The sequence below is a fragment of the Aotus nancymaae genome, unplaced genomic scaffold (assembly GCF_030222135.1).
Source record: "Aotus nancymaae isolate 86718 unplaced genomic scaffold, 86718_ANA_hifiasm-v0.15.2.pri h1tg000077l, whole genome shotgun sequence".
NCBI lineage: Eukaryota > Metazoa > Chordata > Mammalia > Primates > Aotidae > Aotus > Aotus nancymaae.
Genome location: NW_026988492.1, coordinates 1,490,169 through 1,510,602, shown reverse-complemented (window position 1 = coordinate 1,510,602; position 20,434 = coordinate 1,490,169). Strand labels below are relative to the sequence as shown.

The following is a 20,434-nucleotide window of genomic DNA, read 5'->3' as shown; positions in this document are numbered from 1 at the left end:
ATAACATATGCACTGGGAAACCAAACAATTTGTGGGACTCGTTTTATTGCAATATTCCCTTTATTGTGTGGTGGTCTGGAACTGAACCCACATCATCTCCAAAGTATGCCTATACAAGAAAAAGATGAGAATAGAATCTACTTCAGTGAAATAGCATGTTTCTGGAACAAGACTATGGTAGAATGAAGTAGTTAAGTGGAAGGGCTTTGGATTCAGACTGATCTGGGTTTAAATCCTGCCTTTGTGATTCATTAGCTGAGTGACCTTCAATAAAATCATGCTCTCAGCATTCCTTTCTTCCTCTGTAAAAAATGGAGATATGGACTACCCCATATCATTTTACACACACACACATAAATAAACACATGTTATATTACAACATTTACTAAAAGTTCATAAGTAGCACCAATTTAATAGTATTAATTTAGCCAGGCACAGTGGCTCATGCCTATAATCCCAGCACTTTGGGAGTCTAAGGCAGGAGGATTGCTTAGGCCCAGGAGTTCGAGATCATCCTGAGCAACATAGTGAGACAGCATCTCTACAAAAAAATAAACAAAATTAGCTGGGCATGGCAGTGCGCACCTGTTGCTCCAGCAACTGGGGAGAAGGGAGAGGCTTGCTAGGGCCCAGGAGGTTGAGGCTGCAGTGAGCCAAGATCATGCTACTACACTGCGGCCTAGGTGAGAAAGCTAGACCCTGCCTCAAAAAAAGAAAAGAAAAGAAAAGAAAAGAAAAAGAGAGAAGCAATCCAGGCAGATGGAACGGCAAGGAAAGGCAGGAAGATGGGCAAGACCATGGGGCATTATCAAACAAGTAATTCAATATGCCTAGAGCATGGAGGATACAGAACTTCAAAGGGAAAATAACAAGTAATCTATCTAACATTGTTTGTATCAAACAGAAAATACTGAATGTTAGAGTCAAATAAGAACATATCGGCCGGGCGCGGTGGCTCAAGCCTGTAATCCCAGCACTTTGGGAGGCCGAGGCGGGTGGATCACGAGGTCAAGAGATCGAGACCATCCTGGTCAACATGGTGAAACCCCGTCTCTACTAATACAAAAAATTAGCTGGGCACGGTGGCGCGTGCCTGTAATCCCAGCTACTCAGGAGGCTGAGGCAGGAGAATTGCCTGAACCCAGGAGGCGGAGGTTGCGGTGAGCCGAGATCGCGCCATTGCACTCCAGCCTGGGTATCAAGAGCGAAACTCCGTCTCAAAAAAAAAAAAAAAAAAAAAAAAGAACATATCAAGGGGACAGGAGCTGAGATTTCCCACTAAGTTTCATGCAAGCTGAGTTTCCACACTGATCTCTGTTGAGATTAAACATGTGCTGTAGGCAGCAAACAATCAGAAGAAACAGAGCCATGCCACTGAGTACAGTTTTACTTTTCACAGAACGTTCCACACACTGCCTGGCTCCTAAATACCCACCTTACCTAGATTACAGACCTTTCCCCACAGCAGAGAAAAGTCCATGTTGGAGAGAATGCTTTAGTTCTGCACATGTGAATGAGAAATAGGTAATAAAAAAGTTATCCTGTCAATCATTGAATGCAGGCAACACCGCTTGGCTTTAGATTTTAAAGGCACACTCACCTATACAAGCAGTCCATATAGTCTGCACCCTTGCTGTATTCTTCCCAGTACCTATGATACATAACAAGTACTTGTTCTTCTGACTCCAGAACTCTCTATATAAACAGGAAAAATATTTTTAATTGAAAAGCAATAATAATTTTTACTGTCAACCGTAAAACATATCAAAATTAATGTTCTAAAATAATTTACATAATTCAAGCTGTACAAATTACATTTACACAATACATATTAACTACTTTTATTAAAAATGAAACCACTGGGAAAGATGTGAGCCTTCAATATGAAAGTGAAGCATCCATAAAAGAGAATAAATTAAGCCAGGCATGGTGGCTCATGCCTGTAAATTCAAGCACTTTGGGAGGCTGAGGCGGGCAGATCACCTGAGGTCAGGAATTCAAGGCCAACCTGACCAACATGGGTGAAACCTGGCTAAAAAATTAGCCAGGCATGGTGGCACATGCCTGTAAGTTCTAGCTACTTGGGAAACTGAGGCAGGAGAATCACTTGAACCCAAGAGGCAGAGGTTTCAGTGAGCAGAGATCATGCCACTACAATCCAGCCTGGACAACAGAGCAAGACTCTTGTCTCTCAAAAAAAAAAAAACCACACTTATAACGTAACCTAAAATATAAAATTGCAAAAAATTTATTAATGTCTTACATAGTTATCCTTTGTGATGTAATCAAAGCTCACCAGCTTACAATAGCAGAACTTTAAATTAACATACTAAACACTTTAAGACCACTTTAACATCAAAACTGCTTTCATAAGTGGATAAATGATCACATTAGAACACTAAATAAAATGTACATGCCATATACAATAAAAAGTAGAGCATTTCCTTTTAATATTTTCAGAGAAACAGCACACAATCAACTGTGCCCTATTTATGAGGTTTTTTTGGTGTCTTACTGTATCAGCCCAGGCTAGTCTTGAACTCCTGGTGTCATATAATTCTCCTGCCTCAGCTTCCCAAAGTGCTGAGATTACAAGTATAAGCCACTGTGCCAGGCTGGTTTTTAACATTTAAAAAAGTATCTACTCCTGACCACGTGCAGAGTTAGTTTAAATAAACTGCGTTTTTTTATTTCTGTTTCATAAATAAAGAAGCTCAAAGCTCAGTTCATACCTAAGGTAGTTGTTAAGTGAGTTGCCCATGGTTACAACAGCTAATAAAAAACAGAGTGAAGATTCTCATGCAGACACTAAATTATCTCCTCCAATTCCTGATTAGATCAGTAGTCTAAATTAAGTTCGAAATGCTGTCTATAGCAAACTACTGCAAAATTCACTGTTTTTTTTTTTTTTTTTTTTTTTTTTTTTTTTTTTTTTGAGACGGAGTTTCGCTCTTGATACCCAGGCTGGAGTGCAATGGCGCGATCTCGGCTCACCGCAACCTCCGCCTCCTGGGTTCAGGCAATTCTCCTGCCTCAGCCTCCTGAGTAGCTGGGATTACAGGCACGCGCCACCGTGCCCAGCTAATTTTTTGTATTAGTAGAGACGGGGTTTCACCATGTCGACCAGGATGGTCTCGATCTCTTGACCTCGTGATCCACCCGCCTCGGCCTCCCAAAGTGCTGGGATTACAGGCTTGAGCCACCGCGCCCGGCCAAAATTCACTGTTTATACACAGATCATGTCTGTGCTGCTGCCCCTCTATGTATGGCATACTAATCAAAAAACTGGTCACAGAGACGGCTTCTATCATCATTTATCATCTCCCTTTTTAATTTTAGATTTTGGGAAGACTTTATATAGCATATGAAAGGCAGCTAAAAAGCTGAAAATAATAGAGAGATTTAGGAAGAGATAGGAATAAAAAACAAGGGAAAATTTGTCTGTATAAACACTACCCAGAGGACACAGGAGCACACTGTAAAACTGAACAAACCTTGAGTGACCCTCTCTTTCATTTACTAACTACATGATGCTGAGCAAGTAAACTCATTTCTCTAACAACACAAAGCTTGACTCAAAGATCTTAATATGTATACAATTTTTAACTGCTAATTAAGAAGCAAAAACAATGGAGGCCAAGGTGGGAGGATGACTTAAGCCCAGGAGTTTGAGACCAGCCCAGGCAATATAGTCAGAACCCTCGTCTCTAGCAAAAATTGCCGGGTATGGTGGTGTGCGTCTGTAGTCCCAGCTACTTGGGAGGCTGAGGTGGGAGGATCACTGAAGCCAGGGAAGCCAGGGCTGCAGGGAACCATGATCACGCCACTGCACCCCAGCCTGGGCAACAGAGCAAGACCCTGTATTTTAAAAAAGCAGCAGCAGCAAAACGAGCTGATCTTGATACAAGTTCTACACTGGAAAACAGTAAACTAGTAAAGTACACAACTATCAACATATTTATATCATGCATGTATTGTTGCTTACCTTGTGCAAATGCCGAACGTGATTTTCCAAAAAAATCTTAGTTTCTGTATAAAGTCTTTCTCCAAGGGGTTCAGGATAGGCCACACACAAAGCATAGATATCGCTAGTTAAATTATTAAGGTTTTCATATTTATTGGAGACAATTTCTAAACATAAGATTTATCTTGTTTGGCATTGAAAATTCTTTTGTGTGTGATTAAGGCTTATAATATATATAATACTGTTATATACATGTGACAAAGGTAGAATACATAACCATGCTGACTTTAAAAAGCACTACAGGCTGGGCGAGGTGGCTCATGCCTGTAATACCTGAGGTTGGGAGTTCAAGGCCTGCCCCAACATGGAGAAACCCTGTCTCTACTAAAAATACAAAATTAGCCGGGTGTGGTGGTGCATGTCTGTAATCCTAGCTACTCGGGAGGTCGAGGGAGGAGAATCACTTGAACCCGGGAGGCAGAGATTGAGGTGAGCTAAGATCGTACCATTGCATTTCCAGTCTGGGCAACAAGAGCAAAAACCTGTCTCAAAAATAAATAAATAAATAAATAAATAAAACACTATAAGATTCATTCACTTATTCGTTCTACAAGTATTTATTGAGAATTATTTGAAGACATTGTGAGGAAAATGGTTCTTATCAGAGAGGTTAAAATCCAGAGGTTTCTGGAAAAACAAATTACCCAGAATCCTATAAAATAAGGTTTATATTAGAATAAACATTAGCATGGTTATCAATGAAGGCCTATGGACTATGACAAGAGGCAGATATGTCTAAGCAATTCTGAGAAACTAAACAAAAATTACTCATTTGACACAGCCTCCTACATCACAGTAGTCAGGATACTCTACATTTATTTATTCTATCAGAAGAAACATACCATGAATAGTAATATCAATTAACCAATTAAGTTTCTGAACATCAATTAAGTACCTTGCTAGGTCTCACCAGAGGTACATAACAGAAGAAGTGAAAAGAAATAAGACCTGAGCCTTTACCTTTCACTAGTTAGATCTTAACCAAGTTTCCCAGCCTCTCTGGGCTAGACTTTCCTTTTTTTTTTTTTTTTAATATCCTTTGCTTTAGTGGATCTTCTCAGCATCTCCAATAATTAGAAACATTATATACCAAGACAAACAAAAGATAAGACTTAAAGCAAAGCCCATTTATAACCTTGGGGCCAGACATGGTATCAGATTAGGATTCTGGGAACTAGGTGTTTCATATGCTGCCTCCAATTACTGTGACAAGGCATTCTGGAGGTAAGAGCTCATTTGTCTACAGGAACACTGACACCAGAGCAACACAGAGGTCAGGACCTCCCGGTGGTTATACTCCAGGACTGTTCCATGTTAAAGCTATGCCATCTGATTGGTACAACGACCACCGCCAATTGTCTCCAAAGATAATGAACCTTTCCCTGACATCTCCACAGTTCCTCTAAGACCCTTGAAGTGCTTTATAAACTGCCCATCACTAAACAAATGTGCAAGACAAAGAACCTGTGAGCGACCTGAGACCAGCCTAGCTAAAGATGCAGATATGAACTGGAAATAAGGTTGATGACTCAGGATGGAGTCAGGTATTTATGTTTAACACAAAGATTGGGAAATAGTATGAAATAAAAACGTTTATTTAAAAATAAGGATGCAGATTTTTCCTCCTCTATGTCCCCTTAACCCTGTATGCATTCTACAAAATTTATTTTTATACAGTAGAATTTGCTTATACCTTTCCCATCCACATTAGCCTATTAACTCCATACTCCCAGCTCGCCAGCACGGGTCCTAGCACACGACGATTTATTAAATCCTACTGAAGGACAATCTCACATGTTCCATTTAACTAATACCCTTACCCCAGAAAGCACATGCAGCCCTCTCCACATTTACTTATAAATTTTTGATCATTTCTATTCATGCATTTTTAAGCTTTACATATACATATATATTTTGTTCTCACCCTTGCTTTGTAGTATTTATTTATATTTTTACTTAAATTTTTTTTTTTTTGTAGAAACAGGGTCTCACCATGTTGCATAGGTTGATCTCAAACTCCCAGGCTCAGGCAATCCTTCCGCCCCACCCTCCCAAAGTGCTGGGATTATAGATATGAACTACCGCACCTAGCCTTACTTATTTTTAATAATAATTGGTAATTAAATCCTTTTAACAAAGATCATGTGGACTTAATGTCTTAAGGTTCTGAATACCTACTTCTAGAATTTTCATAAAACGTAATGTTATTTGCTCCAACTATGTCTTCCTAAAGCCATATACACGTTTACTTAAAAATAAGTATATAAATTTTCTAAAAGACATGACTTAATTGGTACTGAAAAATTAAAATTATTCAATACCATGATTTTTGCATGATATGCTAATTATGTGTCCAAATGTCTCACATCACGAAAATTAGTATCCCGATATATCCACTGCACGTAAATGTAAACAAAATCTACTGGAAGGATTTGTGCCAAATCTCCAGCTTAAGGAGAAAGGATCTACACAAGAGAGGTGTGCAGGGAGACTTCCCCACTTCATTCCACATATGGTACTTCCGCACTGTGGGGCTCTGTCAGAACGTTAAGTACTTTTTTAGTGGAGTGAATGAATCCACCTTAAGAAAAATTTAAAGTTCATGTTTTAATTTACCGTAGTTTTGGGTCTCAAACCACTGCATAATTTTAACCAATTAAATATGTTCTTTTTCTCTATTCAAATATCCAACCAACCTGGAAACGTTTAGCCCTTATGAAGAACACCTACGAAACTGAGCATTTTTCAACCTCCAACACTCAGTTGTGATTTGATTACAGACAAGACACTTTAAAAGACAAAAAATGCAAAATAACTACAGGTCAGATTTCAACTTAAACATTCTTTCCCTAGATTTATCTTTCCTAAGTCACTTTTTAGGGAAGCAGAATACACAAATTCCTCTATTTATGAACTTTCCAGTTTAAAAACATCTCAGTCAGAAACTAAGCTGTTACAGAATCTCTTAGCTGCAATCAAAAGATAGCCCTAACCAGCAGCAAAGTTATTTATTTCACATTCTCTATTAAAAGGTGTTTCCTATGCTTGGGCCTAATTTTTTTTTAACATTATGAACTCTATTATGCCGTGGATCAAAAACAATGAGAGTTTTACAATGGGAATAAAAGTCAAGGTAATCTAAAAATTGAAAATGGTAAGACAATCAAAAAAGGATTTGACAATTAAAAAAAATAAATAAACCAGTAAAAAAGAATTTGCTGAGATTTCCTTTTCTTTTTTTGAGACAGTCTCACTCCTTTGCCCAGGCTAGAGTGAAGTGGCATGATCTCGGTTTACTGCAACCTCCGCTGCCCCCGGATTCAAGCAATTCTTCTGCTTTAGCCTCCCCAGTAGCTGGCATTACAGGCATGTACCACCACATCCGGCTAATTTTGTATTTTTTTTTTAGTAGAGACAGGATTTTACCTTGTTGGCCAGGCTGGTCTTGAACTCCTGACCTCAGGTGATCCACCCACCTCGGCTTCCCAAAGTGCTGGGATTACAGGCGTGAGTCACTGTGCCCAATCGGATTTGCTGACATTTCTCACGAGAAAGAATACAAATGCAATATCTATGAAATCATAAATTAGCAAGCAAGGATAAAAAAATGACTAATTAAATGGAAAATTTTCAAGTGCACAGCTAGAGGATCAATGTGAACATCAAATATCAATTAGCCTGATATAATTTAGAATAGGGTGAGGCAGCTGCTGATGCACCAAACATACCTGACTATAGAGAAAATCTTTTCCCATCAATAAAATCCAAGAAAGGATGATGGGCTGCTATGTATAGACTCCATGGTTACTAATACCTTCTTCTTCTAACACTTGTGGAAAGCGTCAACGATACAGATCACCTGCCTCAACATTTTTTAATGACATCAAAACTGGTCTATGTTTGAAAGAGATGTCTGATAGAACATAAACTAGAAATCATGGCTAGGTGTGGTGGCTCACCCCTGTAATCCCAGCACTTTGGGAGGCTGAGGCGGGTGGATCACCTGAGGTCAGGGGTTCGAGACCAGCCTGGCCAACAGGTAAATTGTTGGGCAAGGTGTGGTGGCACATGTCTGTAATGCCAGCTACTTGGGAGGCTAAAGCAGGAGAATCGTTTGAACTTGGGAGGCGGAGGTTGGAGTGAGCTGAGGTTGCACCACTGCACTCGAGCCTAGACAACAAGAGCAAAATTCCGTCTAAAAAAAAAAAAAAAAAAGAAATGAAGACAAGATTTAAATGGTGGAAGGATGAACTCATTTTCCTACCTGGAAGAAATACATTGACGGAAGGCAATATTAAATCTCCCTTAACAATCATTTTGGACTTTCTATAACCTTTCGGATGCCACTTCTCCTCAAGTAGGAAAATGTCTACATTATGCTGCTAGAGTCTGGAAATCTGTTCTAACAACTAAAAAAAGACAGAAAACTTTGAGTAAAAGTAAACTAGAACAGGGTCAGGTGCAGCCTTTCTATTTATACAAAGTTCAAAAATCGAAGAATTCACCACTGGCCAGGCATGGTGGCTCTCACCTGTAATCCCAGAACTTTAGGAGGCTGAGACACAGGGGATCACTTGAGGTCAGGAGTTTGAGACCAGCCTGGCCAACATGGTAAAACCCCGTCTCTAACAAAAATACAAAAATTAGGCAGGCATGGTGGCACCCACCTGTAATCCCAGCTACTAGAGGATGAGGCATGAAAATCACTTAAAACCAGGAGGCGGAGGCTGCAGCGGGCCCAGATCACACCACTGCACTACATCCTGGGCAACAGAATGAGACCCTGCCACAAGAAAAAGAAAAAAAAAGAATTCACCATTATTGTTTATTCTATTTATATAAAGTCCAAATATCAAAGAATTCACCATTTAAGAACCACAAAAGGCTGGGCACAGTGGCTCACACCTGTAATCTCAGCATTTTGGGAGGCCAAGGCACATGGATCACTTGAGCCCAGGGGTTCGAGATCAGCCTGGTCGACATGGCAAAACGCTGTCTCTACCAAAAACACAAAAATTAGCCAGGCATGGTGGCAGGCGCTTACATTCCCAGCTACTCGGGAGGCTGAGGCATGAGAATCACTTGAACCAGGAGATGGAGGCAGCAATGAGCTGAGATCACTGCACTATGTCTAACAAAAAAAGAACCACGAAAACAACAGGCACAAAAATCAAGACAGTAGTTAGCTCATAGGGAAATGGGTAGGCTTGTGAACTCAGAGGGTCACGTGTTTCAGGGGGGTTATAGTGAATGCTGACAATGTTTTATTCCATCAATATTCTTTACCTATGTGATAATATAATTGCATTATAATTGTGCAATGGCGTATTTTACGAACTTGCCCATATTTGTGTTATATATATATTCACACTCTCCATAAGTGCACGTTAAAAGTTCAAATAATAAAGCACATTTGAAACAATGTGGGGGGACCTGTTTTTTCCTTTTCAAAATATTTACATTTTATGGCGCTTAAAATTTCCACTTAAGATGTTAAGGCTCAGAAGTGAATTTTATATTCTTGGGCAAAATAACAGGGAAAAGGAAGGGATGTTACCTTGTAACAGTAACATAGCCTTTTACTTTTCAAAACAAAATTTAAATCAAAAGATTATACTCTTTAATCATTATTTTTGCAGACTTTTTTTTTTTATTTTGGGGGAAGAGAAAATTCCTGATCAGGTGAAGAATAACTGGCCCAACCACCAGCTGGGCATGGTGGCTCACACCTGTAATCCTAGCACTTTGGGAGGCCAAGGTGGGAGGGCTGATTGAGCCCAGGAGCTCAAGACCAGCCTAGGAAAAACAATAAAAAAAAAAAATCAGCCAGGTGTGGTGGCACATGCCTGTAGTCCCAGCTACTCAGGAGGCTGAGATGGGAGGATCTCTTGAGCCCAGAATTTGAGGCTGTAGTAGTGAGCTGTGGTCACACCACTGCACTCCAGCTTGGGTGACAGAGTGAGATCCTATCTCTAAAAATAAATTTAAAAAATAAAAGAATAACTAAACCATATTAGATGGATGAAATATAACAGTGACTGAAGGGGTCACTTTCCAGGGAAATCATCTATTTCAAAACCACTTAAAACCCAACAAATTAACTGTCTATACTGTACAATGATGAAGAACACATTTCAATTATCTTTTTCTTTATCTCATGTTCATTTTCCCTCTTCTTAGAGTCATCTATAACCAACTCCTTTTCCCTCTCTGCTCATTATTTTAGTTAAAATAACCTTAAAAGCACCTAAGAACTTGCTTAGCCCAATCTCACTAACATACAAGTAGCCTTAACACTTTTTAACTTTAATTAATATTCCTGCCCCAAATCAATCCACAATGTTCCACAGAAAAATTAGCTATGTAATTCAAAGGCAGAATCTGTAACAGTTATCCTCTAGATATACTGGAAAGCATAAGGAATTAGACATTTAAGATACTATATTCAAGTCTGTGCTCCATCAGTTACCACCTGTGTGACTCCGGGCAAGTCCAGTCAAGTAATTATTTTTGTCCTACTGATCTGATAGACTCGATTGAGGTATCAAATAACATAAAAAATTTTTATAAAAGAACTCTGAAGCCTTCTAAAATGTCATCATCCTTTTACATATCTTCCATATCCAGAACATAGCTGGCTTAACAAACGTTCCTTACTGCCTACTGCAGTTGTAATGAATTAAATGGTTTTCTGTTGGTCTAAAGAACTTTACTGTTCTTGCATCCAGATTCGGCTTAATATTAACAACTGAATTAGGCATTGAGAACAAGCTGAACTGCTATCTTATGAAATCAGAGCTTTACTAAAGAATGTATGCCCCACATAATGACGGCCGCCCTTCTGTAGCCTCAGCAGATTGCTAGAGAGGGCAGCGCTAGTTAGGTCTAGCAGATCACTGTCATGGAGGAATGCAGGAAACTAGGCTTCAGGGCATCCTAGAGAAATCAGCAAACTGCATTATTACACAAATGCAGACGATGTAATGAAAAACGCGCCTCCAGCCCAGTCACTGAACTTGCTGTTCACCGTCCACCAAGCGCACTCTTCCCCCGAGAAACCACACAGCTTGCTCCCTCGCTGCGTTCAAGTCTCTGCTCTACTGTCCTCGTCCTCAGGGAGGCCTTCCTTGGCCACTCACTCTAAAAGAGCAGCACACACACAGGTACTCCAAGCTTCCGACGCCCTTATCCTGTTTTCATTTATCACTCTCTCTTCTTAGAAGCAAGGGCATTAGATTTTTTTTTTTAACCTGTTTAGTGTCTGTTTCTACTGTATTCCCAAAGGCTAAACTCGCCCTTGACAGATACTATGTACTCAACAAATATTCGTTGAATGAAAGGTTATCAAACACTGATTGCCATAAAAGAGGTGATGAACTTGAAAATGTGGATAATAATGTATTTGAAAATAGTTACACGGGAAAGTTCTTCCATAACCTTGAACATGTTCTCACTTTTCAACAAGTTTATCAATTTTAGAATATTGCTCAAGCTGCCATTAAAAGGATACGAGAAGCGGTCGTTCCATGTTGCTCTTTCCACGTATTCCAACATGACCACAGCTTTTATTGTCGTCAAAAGTTTGTTCCATGTTTCATCAAAATCTACTACTCTTGGTTTCAAAGACATTGTGCAAGTGTAGTGTTGAAATCTGTCAATTAAGAACAGTAACAATGTTAGCATTAATTCCACAAGCTTAGTTATTTGTTTTTAAAGCACTGCATAATTAAATAGCATGATATATGAAAGGGGTGAGAAAAGAACCCAGCACACAACAAAACGTTAGCTACCATCTTTTCAAGACTATCCAGACAAGAAACATCATAGACTATTTAGCAATCATTACAAATTCTAGGAACTGGAAGGTTTCCAGTACAAATGATTTATGATGAAGGGTATAGTTTCAAAGATGTATAGCCCTCATTTAATATTGTGAGGGAAAGAAACTGGGACCCACTTAAGCAAAAAGCCAACTTCCATCAGAGGAAATAATGTAAGACATTCAACCGAAAGGTTTTGGCCCCAAATCCTTGTGGTTTGTACTCCTGAAAGTGGGGAATAAGGTAGCACGCAATGAAATATGAGAAGATACAAGAAAATGAAAGGGTTTAACTTCCTGAAGCATTAGTTTTGGTATTAGATTAGGGAAGAAATTTACATTTATATTAAACCAAAGAGGGACGAACTGTGGAGTAGAATATAAAATTCACATGACCTTTTAAGATTTAGAAAAAAGATTTCAAGGAAATGTCAGGTTTGCAGTGGAGAGCTTAAGGCTCCCTTCCATATTCTTGGGGTATCTACCTCCCAGTTCTAATGAAAAGCATGGCTCCAGCAATGGAACCCCTGGCTCCAGTGAATTTGGTGAGCGTTTAAAGGAGTTCAAAGACTCCTGCCTTGCAGACAAACTGCATTTAGGAGTTAGCTCGTTTCTGGAACAAAAGGGTCCCAAGGTTATAGAAAGTTGGTTTAACCTAGATTCTAAATCTTTCCCAATATCACATCAGATAATCAGAATTAAAAGAGAAACTTTCTAAGTTAAATTTAATTGCTCAAAAGAACATTTTTCTGGCAAATGTTTTAACAACCTCCCTCAAGTCTCCCCTTATTAGCAGGACTGTGATGCACCAACCTAGTCTGCAGCCAAGGCCAAAAAAGGACGAAACATCTCTTCTCCTGTCTCCCACCATGGGGGAAAGGGGAGGCAGAGAACGGGGAGGAGGGGACGATGCAGAAAGAGAACGAGCAAGGCAGTGGGGAGGATGGCAGCTGCACCGCCAGCCACAGACTGGGAGAGGCCCTTCTGCGTTCCCAGCTGAGAACTCAAGGAATCCCAGGAATAGACTCCATGGAAAAGGGAAAAAAAAAAAATCAGAGAAAAGTCAAATATCCAAAAGAGGGTATGCCATGTTGAATCACACCCTCTTTCCTCAACATACCAAAGCCTCCACCTCCTGGCCTTCAACTCATTCCTGAACTATGTAGAACAGACTAGCAGTGATTTTACTGTGCAAAGTTGGGGAGAAGGTGGGACTGGAGGAGGTGGGAGAACCTACTGAGTTTCCTAAGCTCTAAATAAGGGCATTAACCATACCTCCTTCTCTCCCTTGTTCACCACATCTTATCATTAATGTGCATGAGTATTTCCTGAATCCATCCACTCCTGTGTAGCCCCACAAATGCTCTAGCATCAGGCCTTCAGCAGAAATAGTAACAGCTGCTAACATTTACACAGTGTATATACTGTGAGCCAAGCACCCTGTATCAACTCGTTTAATTCTCTCATTTTCTGAATATGAAAACTGAGTGGCAGGTGATTGAGAAACGTGCTTAAGGTCACAGAGCTCTGTAATGGTAGCATCAGGATTCAGAAAGGTGCTGCGGCGTGTGCTCGGCTGCTGTGTGCAGCCGTGCTGCCTCACTAACGTGCTTGCTGGTCCTTGCCAGGCACCATTCCAAGTTCTGAGGATACAGTGGGCAAAAACGAAGTTCTGGACCTCAAGATCAGAATCTTAGCTCTTGCCCTTATCAAAGACACAAAAATAACCTACCTAGGCCAAAAGCTGACCATGTTACTTTGTACATAAAGCTGTTCGTTGTTTCCTTTTACAGACAGCACTCAGTTTAGGCTCAACTGCAACGTGGCACCCAAGCTCCTCTTCTCCTGGTACTACCTACCGTGACAGTACAATCCAGGAACTTCTCACTGCTTGGAGATCACTGAACACATCAGCCTGATTCACACGTTTGCCTTTACTCTTACTATTTTCTCTACCTAAAGTGCTTCTCTTTTCCTTAGCCATTCCACCTAACTCTGATAGTCTAACCTTGGTCCATTCAGCCTTTTTCTTTTTTTTTTTTTTTCTGAGACAGAGTCTCCCTCTGTCACCCAGGTTGGAGTGCAATGGTGAGATCTCAGTTCATTGCAACCTCTGCCTCCCGGGTTCAAGTGATTCTCCTGCCTCAGCCTCTCAAGTAGCTGGGATTACAGGCACAACTCACCATGTCTGGCTAATTTTTGTATTCTTTTTTTTTTTGAGACGGAGTTTCGCTCTTGTTACCCAGGCTGGAGTACAATGGCACGATCTCGGCTCACCGCAACCTCCGCCTCCTGGGTTCAGGCAATTCTCCTGCCTCAGCCTCCTGAGTAGCTGGGATTACAGGCACGCGCCACCATGCCCAGCTAATTTTTTGTATTAGTAGAGATGGGGTTTCACCATGTTGGCCAGACTGGTCTTGAACTCCTGAGGCTCAAATGATCTGCCCACCTTGGCCTCCCAAAGTGCTGGGACTATAGGTATGAGCCACTGTGTCCGGCCTACACCTGCTTTTAAGAAACTTTCTTGGACCATTTAAGCCAGGGAAGGCGTCCTATTGTAGGTATTATCTGAGAACTCCACACTTTCCTCTGTTGGAGCACTTCATCACTCTCAATTAGAATTACCTGAGTGTTTCTGAGAGTGGGGACAATTCTGTTAACTGCATACCAAAAAGCTGGCGATGCTCCCCTCACATTCACCTTCTCCTCTTATAAAATGAAATCATATTAAACACACTGCTTGCAAATTAACAGTTGCACAGACTTTTTTTTGCTTTATGGAATCAGACTGACATTGACTTCTCTGTTGAGACTGATAGATTTATGGTACTATAAGGAAAATACACAGTTACAATCCATGGTTGGATGGATAGAAACTCTGGAAGCCAAGGTGAGAGAAGCACTGGCTTCGTGCAACACACCAAAAACTGACAACCCAACGGCAGGAAGTATGCTGCAACAGTCTGTCAGATTCTCTGCTTGCTAGCTCATTTAACTAGGAAAATTAAGTTTCTTTTGTTTTCTTGAAATTGTTTAATAATAACATTCATGGAAAGTTTACATAAGGATGTGAAAGAGACAGGACAAAGAAAGGAAGAGGACCATGGCAGGGTGCAGTGGCTCACGCCTGTAATCCCAGCACTTTGGAAGGCTGAGGCAGGCGGATCACCTGAGGTCAGGAGTTCAAGACCAGCCTAACCAATATGGTAAAACCCTGTCTCTACTAAAAATGCAAAAATTAGCCAGGTGTGGTGGCACGTGCCTGTAGTCCCAGCTACTCAGGAGGCTGAGGCAGGAGAATCACTTGAACCCGGGAGGTGGAGGCTGCAGTGAGCCGAGATTGTGCCATTGCACTCCAGCCTGGTGACAGAGCAAGGCTCCATCTCAAAAAAAAAAAAAAAAAGAAAGAAAGAAAGAGAACCACAGCCATAGTACTTTACTTTCTACCTCCCAAGCTGTCAAATAATTCATAAATATATCAGTCTTGTTCTTCATTACTATGCCTTAACGAGATTCCCATGCGCACTCAGATTGTGTCCCATCAAGTAACTGCAAAATCCAAGTCTCCTGAAATCACCACAGTCCCCTTTAGCTTTCTTGTGCGTTCCACTCTTGCAACGATGGAGTTTTAGGGCACACAGGTACAGTGCCTAGGGCATAAGACTTATGGGACCTAAAACACACACACACACACACACACACACACACACACACACACTCTTTCTCCACATTTTTAAAAATTGTAAAATAAAAATTTATATTTAATTACCTGTTTCCATAAAATATTATGTCAACATTAATATAATATTTGCAACATTTTTGTTACATTTGAAAACACTTGTAGATTAGATTTCCTAAGAGCATAATTTCTAAATATGCATGATTGTCAATAATAATTACAAAAGTGAATTATAAAACGCAGTTACCATATGACTCGGCAATTCCACTCCAGAGAAAAATAAAACTCCCAAGAAAAATACAACATATTCACATAAAAACTGGTATATAAATGTTCACTGCAGTATTATTCATAAAGGCCTCTGAAACAGCCTAAGTGTCTATCAACTGATAAAGTTAAATAAAATGTGATACATCCATACGATAAATTATTATTTGGAAATACAAGGCAATAAAGTACTGATACACACTACCACATGGATGAACCTCAAAAACATTGTACTAAGTGAATGAAGAGGGCCACACAACAGCCACATAATGTACAATTCTATTTATATGGAGTATCAAGAATAGGCAAATCTATAGAGACAGAAAGTAGATAAGTGGTTGCCTGGGGAACTTGGGGAAAATGGGAAATGACTGTCAATAGGGTGATGAAAATGCTCTAAAGTTGACTGTCATAATAGCTGCACAACTATACACTAAAAACCACTCAACTGTATATTTCAAATAGGTAAACTGAATGGTATGTGAAGTATATCTCAAAAAAGTTGCTATACATTTAAAAGTGAACTCTAAAAATCATACCAAAAATTTTAGGGCAATGTAATGGGGATGAGGTGGAAATAAGTATTAATACATCCACGTGGTGGCTTAGCATAAAATTCTGAAATCTCAGTCTCTCTCCCACCACTCCTGTGTATGACCTAGTTGCCACCTCCCATCACCAGAGGCAATAAGTTTTCTATGTTCCTGGGCGTATTTTAGACATATATGTTGATTTGTTATTCCCTTTTACATAATACAAACATGGTCTTTTTTTCATCTGTTTTACATAAATGGTATACTATTCAGATTGCTATATATCTGCTTTTTTCTTTTAAGAGTATATTTGGACCCAGGTGTGGTGGCTCATGCATGTAAGCCCAGCACTTTGGGAGGTTAAGGTGGGTGGATCACTTGAAGTCAGGAGTTCGAGACCAGCTGGCAACATGGTGAAACCTCATCTCTACTAAAAAAATACAAAAATTAGCCAGGCATGGTGGTGGGTGCCTGTAATCCCAGCTACTCAGGAGGCTGTGTCAGAAGGATCGCTTGAACCTGGGAGGCAGAGGTTGTGTAGGCCAAGATCGTGCCACTGCACTCCAGCCTGGGCAAGAGAGCAAGACCCCGTCTCAAAAAATAATAAATAAATAAATAAATAAAAATCATATTAAAAATATTTACAGATGTAATGATATGCTGTCTGAAATTTGCTTCACAATTAAACAGCTTGCTCATGAGCTGATAACTGTTAAGGATGAGTAACAGGAACATGGAGATTTATTACAGTGTTCTTTTTTTTTTAACGTGTTTACAATTTTCCATATTAAAGGAATCTAAAAAATCCTACTCCTCACAAACATCATCAATATTTTCATAAATTTAGGGGAGAAAGCACATCATCTCTTACTAAAAGCTGTGATGAAACTTCTCCCTTCTGAGAATCTTAACTTTCCTGTTTTAGGTTTCCAAAGTTGTAGGAGAGCGCACAAAACACGTGGTCCTGTCCCGAAGTATGATGTGCTAACATAGCCTGACAAAATGTCCACCCCCAAACATTTACTAATAGCAGAAATAAAAAATATATATAACTTTGTTAAGATTAGATGAATTTTAACTTGGGGTGTCCTGCTCTTCATTTAGACATTTTTCAAATGAGAGATTTATTCCTGTGAACTCACTTGCCGGGGCAAAAAGAAACAATTTAGATAATTTCAGTAGGTAAAAGTTACAGTATCTCAAAAGATTCACTTTGGTGTGTCGTATTTTAGTTGCCTTCTTTTTTTCTTTTTTTTTTTTTTGAGACAAAGTCTCACTCTGTCACCCAAGCTGGAGTGCAGTGGCGCAATCTTGGCTCACTGCAACCTTTGCCTCTCAAGTTCAAGCGATTGTCCTGCCTCAGCCTCCTGAGTAGCTGGGACTACAGGCATGCATCACCAAGCCTAGCTAATTGTTTTTACATTTTTAGTAGAGACGGGGTTTCACCATGTTGACCAGGATGGTCTCCATCTCTTGACCTCGTGATCCGCCCACCTCGGCCTCCGGAAGTGCTGAGATTACAGGTATGATCCACCGCGCCTGGCCTTAGTTGCCTTCTAAAAGTATAATTATCAATACTGTAAACAGCTAACCACTTACTATTTTGATTCTCTTCATAGTAAACAAAACTCCTGAATGACGATTTTTTATTTCAGTATTGATCAGTAGCAGCAATAAAAACTGGGGATCCAAAAATGACCAGTAAGATACAATAGAGTGGTCTAAGTTGGTTTCAGATGGTTAAGACACTATAATTAGTTTTTCAAATGCCACTCAATAAGCTTAGATTTCATTCTTAATACACCGAATGAGAAAAACACTTAAGACCCAAAACAGAGCGTTACAATAGTTCCCCACCAAAGCCTTATCTGAGAGGATACGTTAAGATCCCCAGTGTACGCCTGAAACTATGTTTTTTCATATACATACATACCTATGATAAAGTTTAATATATAAATCAAGCACAGTAAGAGATTAACAGTAACTAAGAATAAGACATAACAATTATTACATTATGCTGTAATAAAAGTTACGTGAGTGTGGTCTCTCTCAGACTATCTCACTGTGCTGTACTCACCCTTCTTGTGAAGGTGTGAGACAATACAATGCCTATGTAATGAGATGAAGTGAGCTGAGTGACACGGGCATCAGAATGTCGGCATTAGCCTACTTACTACTGACCTTCTGAACTCCTTAACGTGTATTATCATCCCTGACTTAGAGTAAACAGCTTGGTGTCATTCGTCTCTGGGGATCCCTTGCTGAGTCTTCAAACAGGCCCAGTGCTTTCTGGCACAGTATGTTGCCATCAAGTGGAACTTGTCTCTGCTCATGTCTTCCACCCACCAGTGTAATGCCTTTTCCAAATTAACTAAGCACTTATTACACAATGTAACTATCACTTGTACAGTTTGAGGTCTGACACCAAAACTAGTAAGAAGTTTTCTTTCTTCACAATTTATTTTTCTTTCCTCATAATTTCTTTTCTTTCATAATTGTGAAGAAAGAAAAAGAAATTCTTACTAGGCCTGCTTACAGTAGGTCTTAGCAATCTCAGCCTATTTCTCTTTCCTTATTGAGAACTTTCACCTTTTCATGTAAAGGAAGCACTCTATGCTTCTTTCTGGTGTATCCACATTGCTAGGATCACCACTCCTGCACTTTGGGGGCCCTTATTAAATAAAATCAGGGTTACTTGAACACAAGTATTACAAAACTGCAACAGTCTATCTGATAATCAAGACAGCTACTAAGTGACTAATGGCAGGAGCCATCGACAGTGTGGAGATACTGGACAAAGGGATGATTCACGTCTGAGCAGGACACGGCAAGATTTCATCACACAACTGAGAAAGGTGCGGAATTTAATTATGAGTTCTTTCTAAAATTTTCCATTTAATATTTTCAGACCCCACTGACCATGGGTAACTAAAATGCAGAAAACAAAACTGCGAATAGGTGGGGGCGGAGGGTGGAATACAGTATTAACTTGGCATTATTTTCCATTTCCATAGGTGGACCCAAAGCTGCCAATGGTGCACAATGACCAAATATGCTGCCATCATTAAGCCCCAAGAATGCATTTTCATCTTGCTGTATCAAATGAGTGAGCCATTGGATGTAACTAAGAATGTCCTTTCTTATTTGGAGATTCAGGGTGCAACGTTTTTTGTTGCAGTAAGGTCTAACCCATAGAGCTCTAAGTACTCCACAAATATTTCCATCACGACTCTTCTGCTTTAGAATTTCTATTTTTATTTATTTATTTATTTTTGAGACAGGGTCTTGTTCTGCTACCCAGTGCAGCAGTGTGATCCCGGCTCACTGCAGCCTTGACCTCCTGGGCTCAAGTGATCCTCCTGCCTCAACCTCCCAAGTAGCTGGGACTATGGGCACATATCACCGCACTCAGCTACTTTTTTATTAGTAGAGACAGGTTTTCCCTACGTTGCCCAGGCTGGTCTTGAACTCCTGAGCTCAAGCTTCCAACAGCCTTGGCCTCCCAAAGTGCAGGCGTGCGCCACCGCACCCAGCCTAGAGTTTCTAGTAGTATGTATTTTAAAAAAAAGAAATGAGTTGGGAAAAAAAGAGTGAACAGACATATAGTGTGTGCCAAAATGTACACTGCAGGCAAACATCTTGAAGTCTCAAAACGGGAAGACATAGTGGGGAGTAGGGAATGTGTTTATAATACAATAAGCATGTTATAGAAACCATTTGCACCCAGGTGTCGTGGCTCACACCTGTAATCCCAGTACTCTGAGAGGCTGAAGTGGGAGGATCACTTGAGCCTGGGAGTTTGAAACTAGCCTGATCAACATAGAGACCTGGTCTTTGCAAAAAAAAAATTATAATAGTTGGGCCTTCTGGTAACACGTGCCGCCGGGTGTCACAGCCTCTCAGGAGGCCAAGGTGGGAACATGGCTTGAGCACAAGAAAAGTTCAAGGTTATAGTAAGCTACAATGGCACCACTGCACTCCAGCCTGGGCCAAAAGACTGAGATCTTGTCTCAAAAAAGCAGCCATCTGCTTCCAAAAATAAACCCACTTCACCAGAATAAAAGACCCCTCTCTGCAATGAACTTTAGACTCCCCCATAAGCCTGCACAGTC

The 20,434-nt window shown here is 40.2% G+C and overlaps 1 protein-coding gene across 4 annotated transcripts in view; it reads right to left on the bottom strand.

The window, feature by feature from the left end:
• The window catches only part of CUL2 (cullin 2), an 80,698-nt gene that overhangs the window by 53,217 nt on the left and 7,047 nt on the right, over positions 1-20,434 (bottom strand). For 3 of the 4 annotated variants that reach the window (XM_064368465.1, XM_064368466.1, XM_064368463.1), the window contains exons 2-4: positions 11,535-11,675; positions 3,986-4,088; positions 1,601-1,695 (exon numbers count right to left, since the gene is read on the bottom strand). In XM_064368465.1, coding sequence (XP_064224535.1) covers positions 1,601-1,695; positions 3,986-4,088; positions 11,535-11,653 — 317 coding nt within the window. In that variant the 5' untranslated portion in view covers positions 11,654-11,675. Of the gene's footprint in view, positions 1-1,600; positions 1,696-3,985; positions 4,089-11,534; positions 11,676-12,656; positions 12,679-20,434 lie in introns of those variants that run through there. The other variant, XM_064368464.1, reaches the window with a different exon arrangement.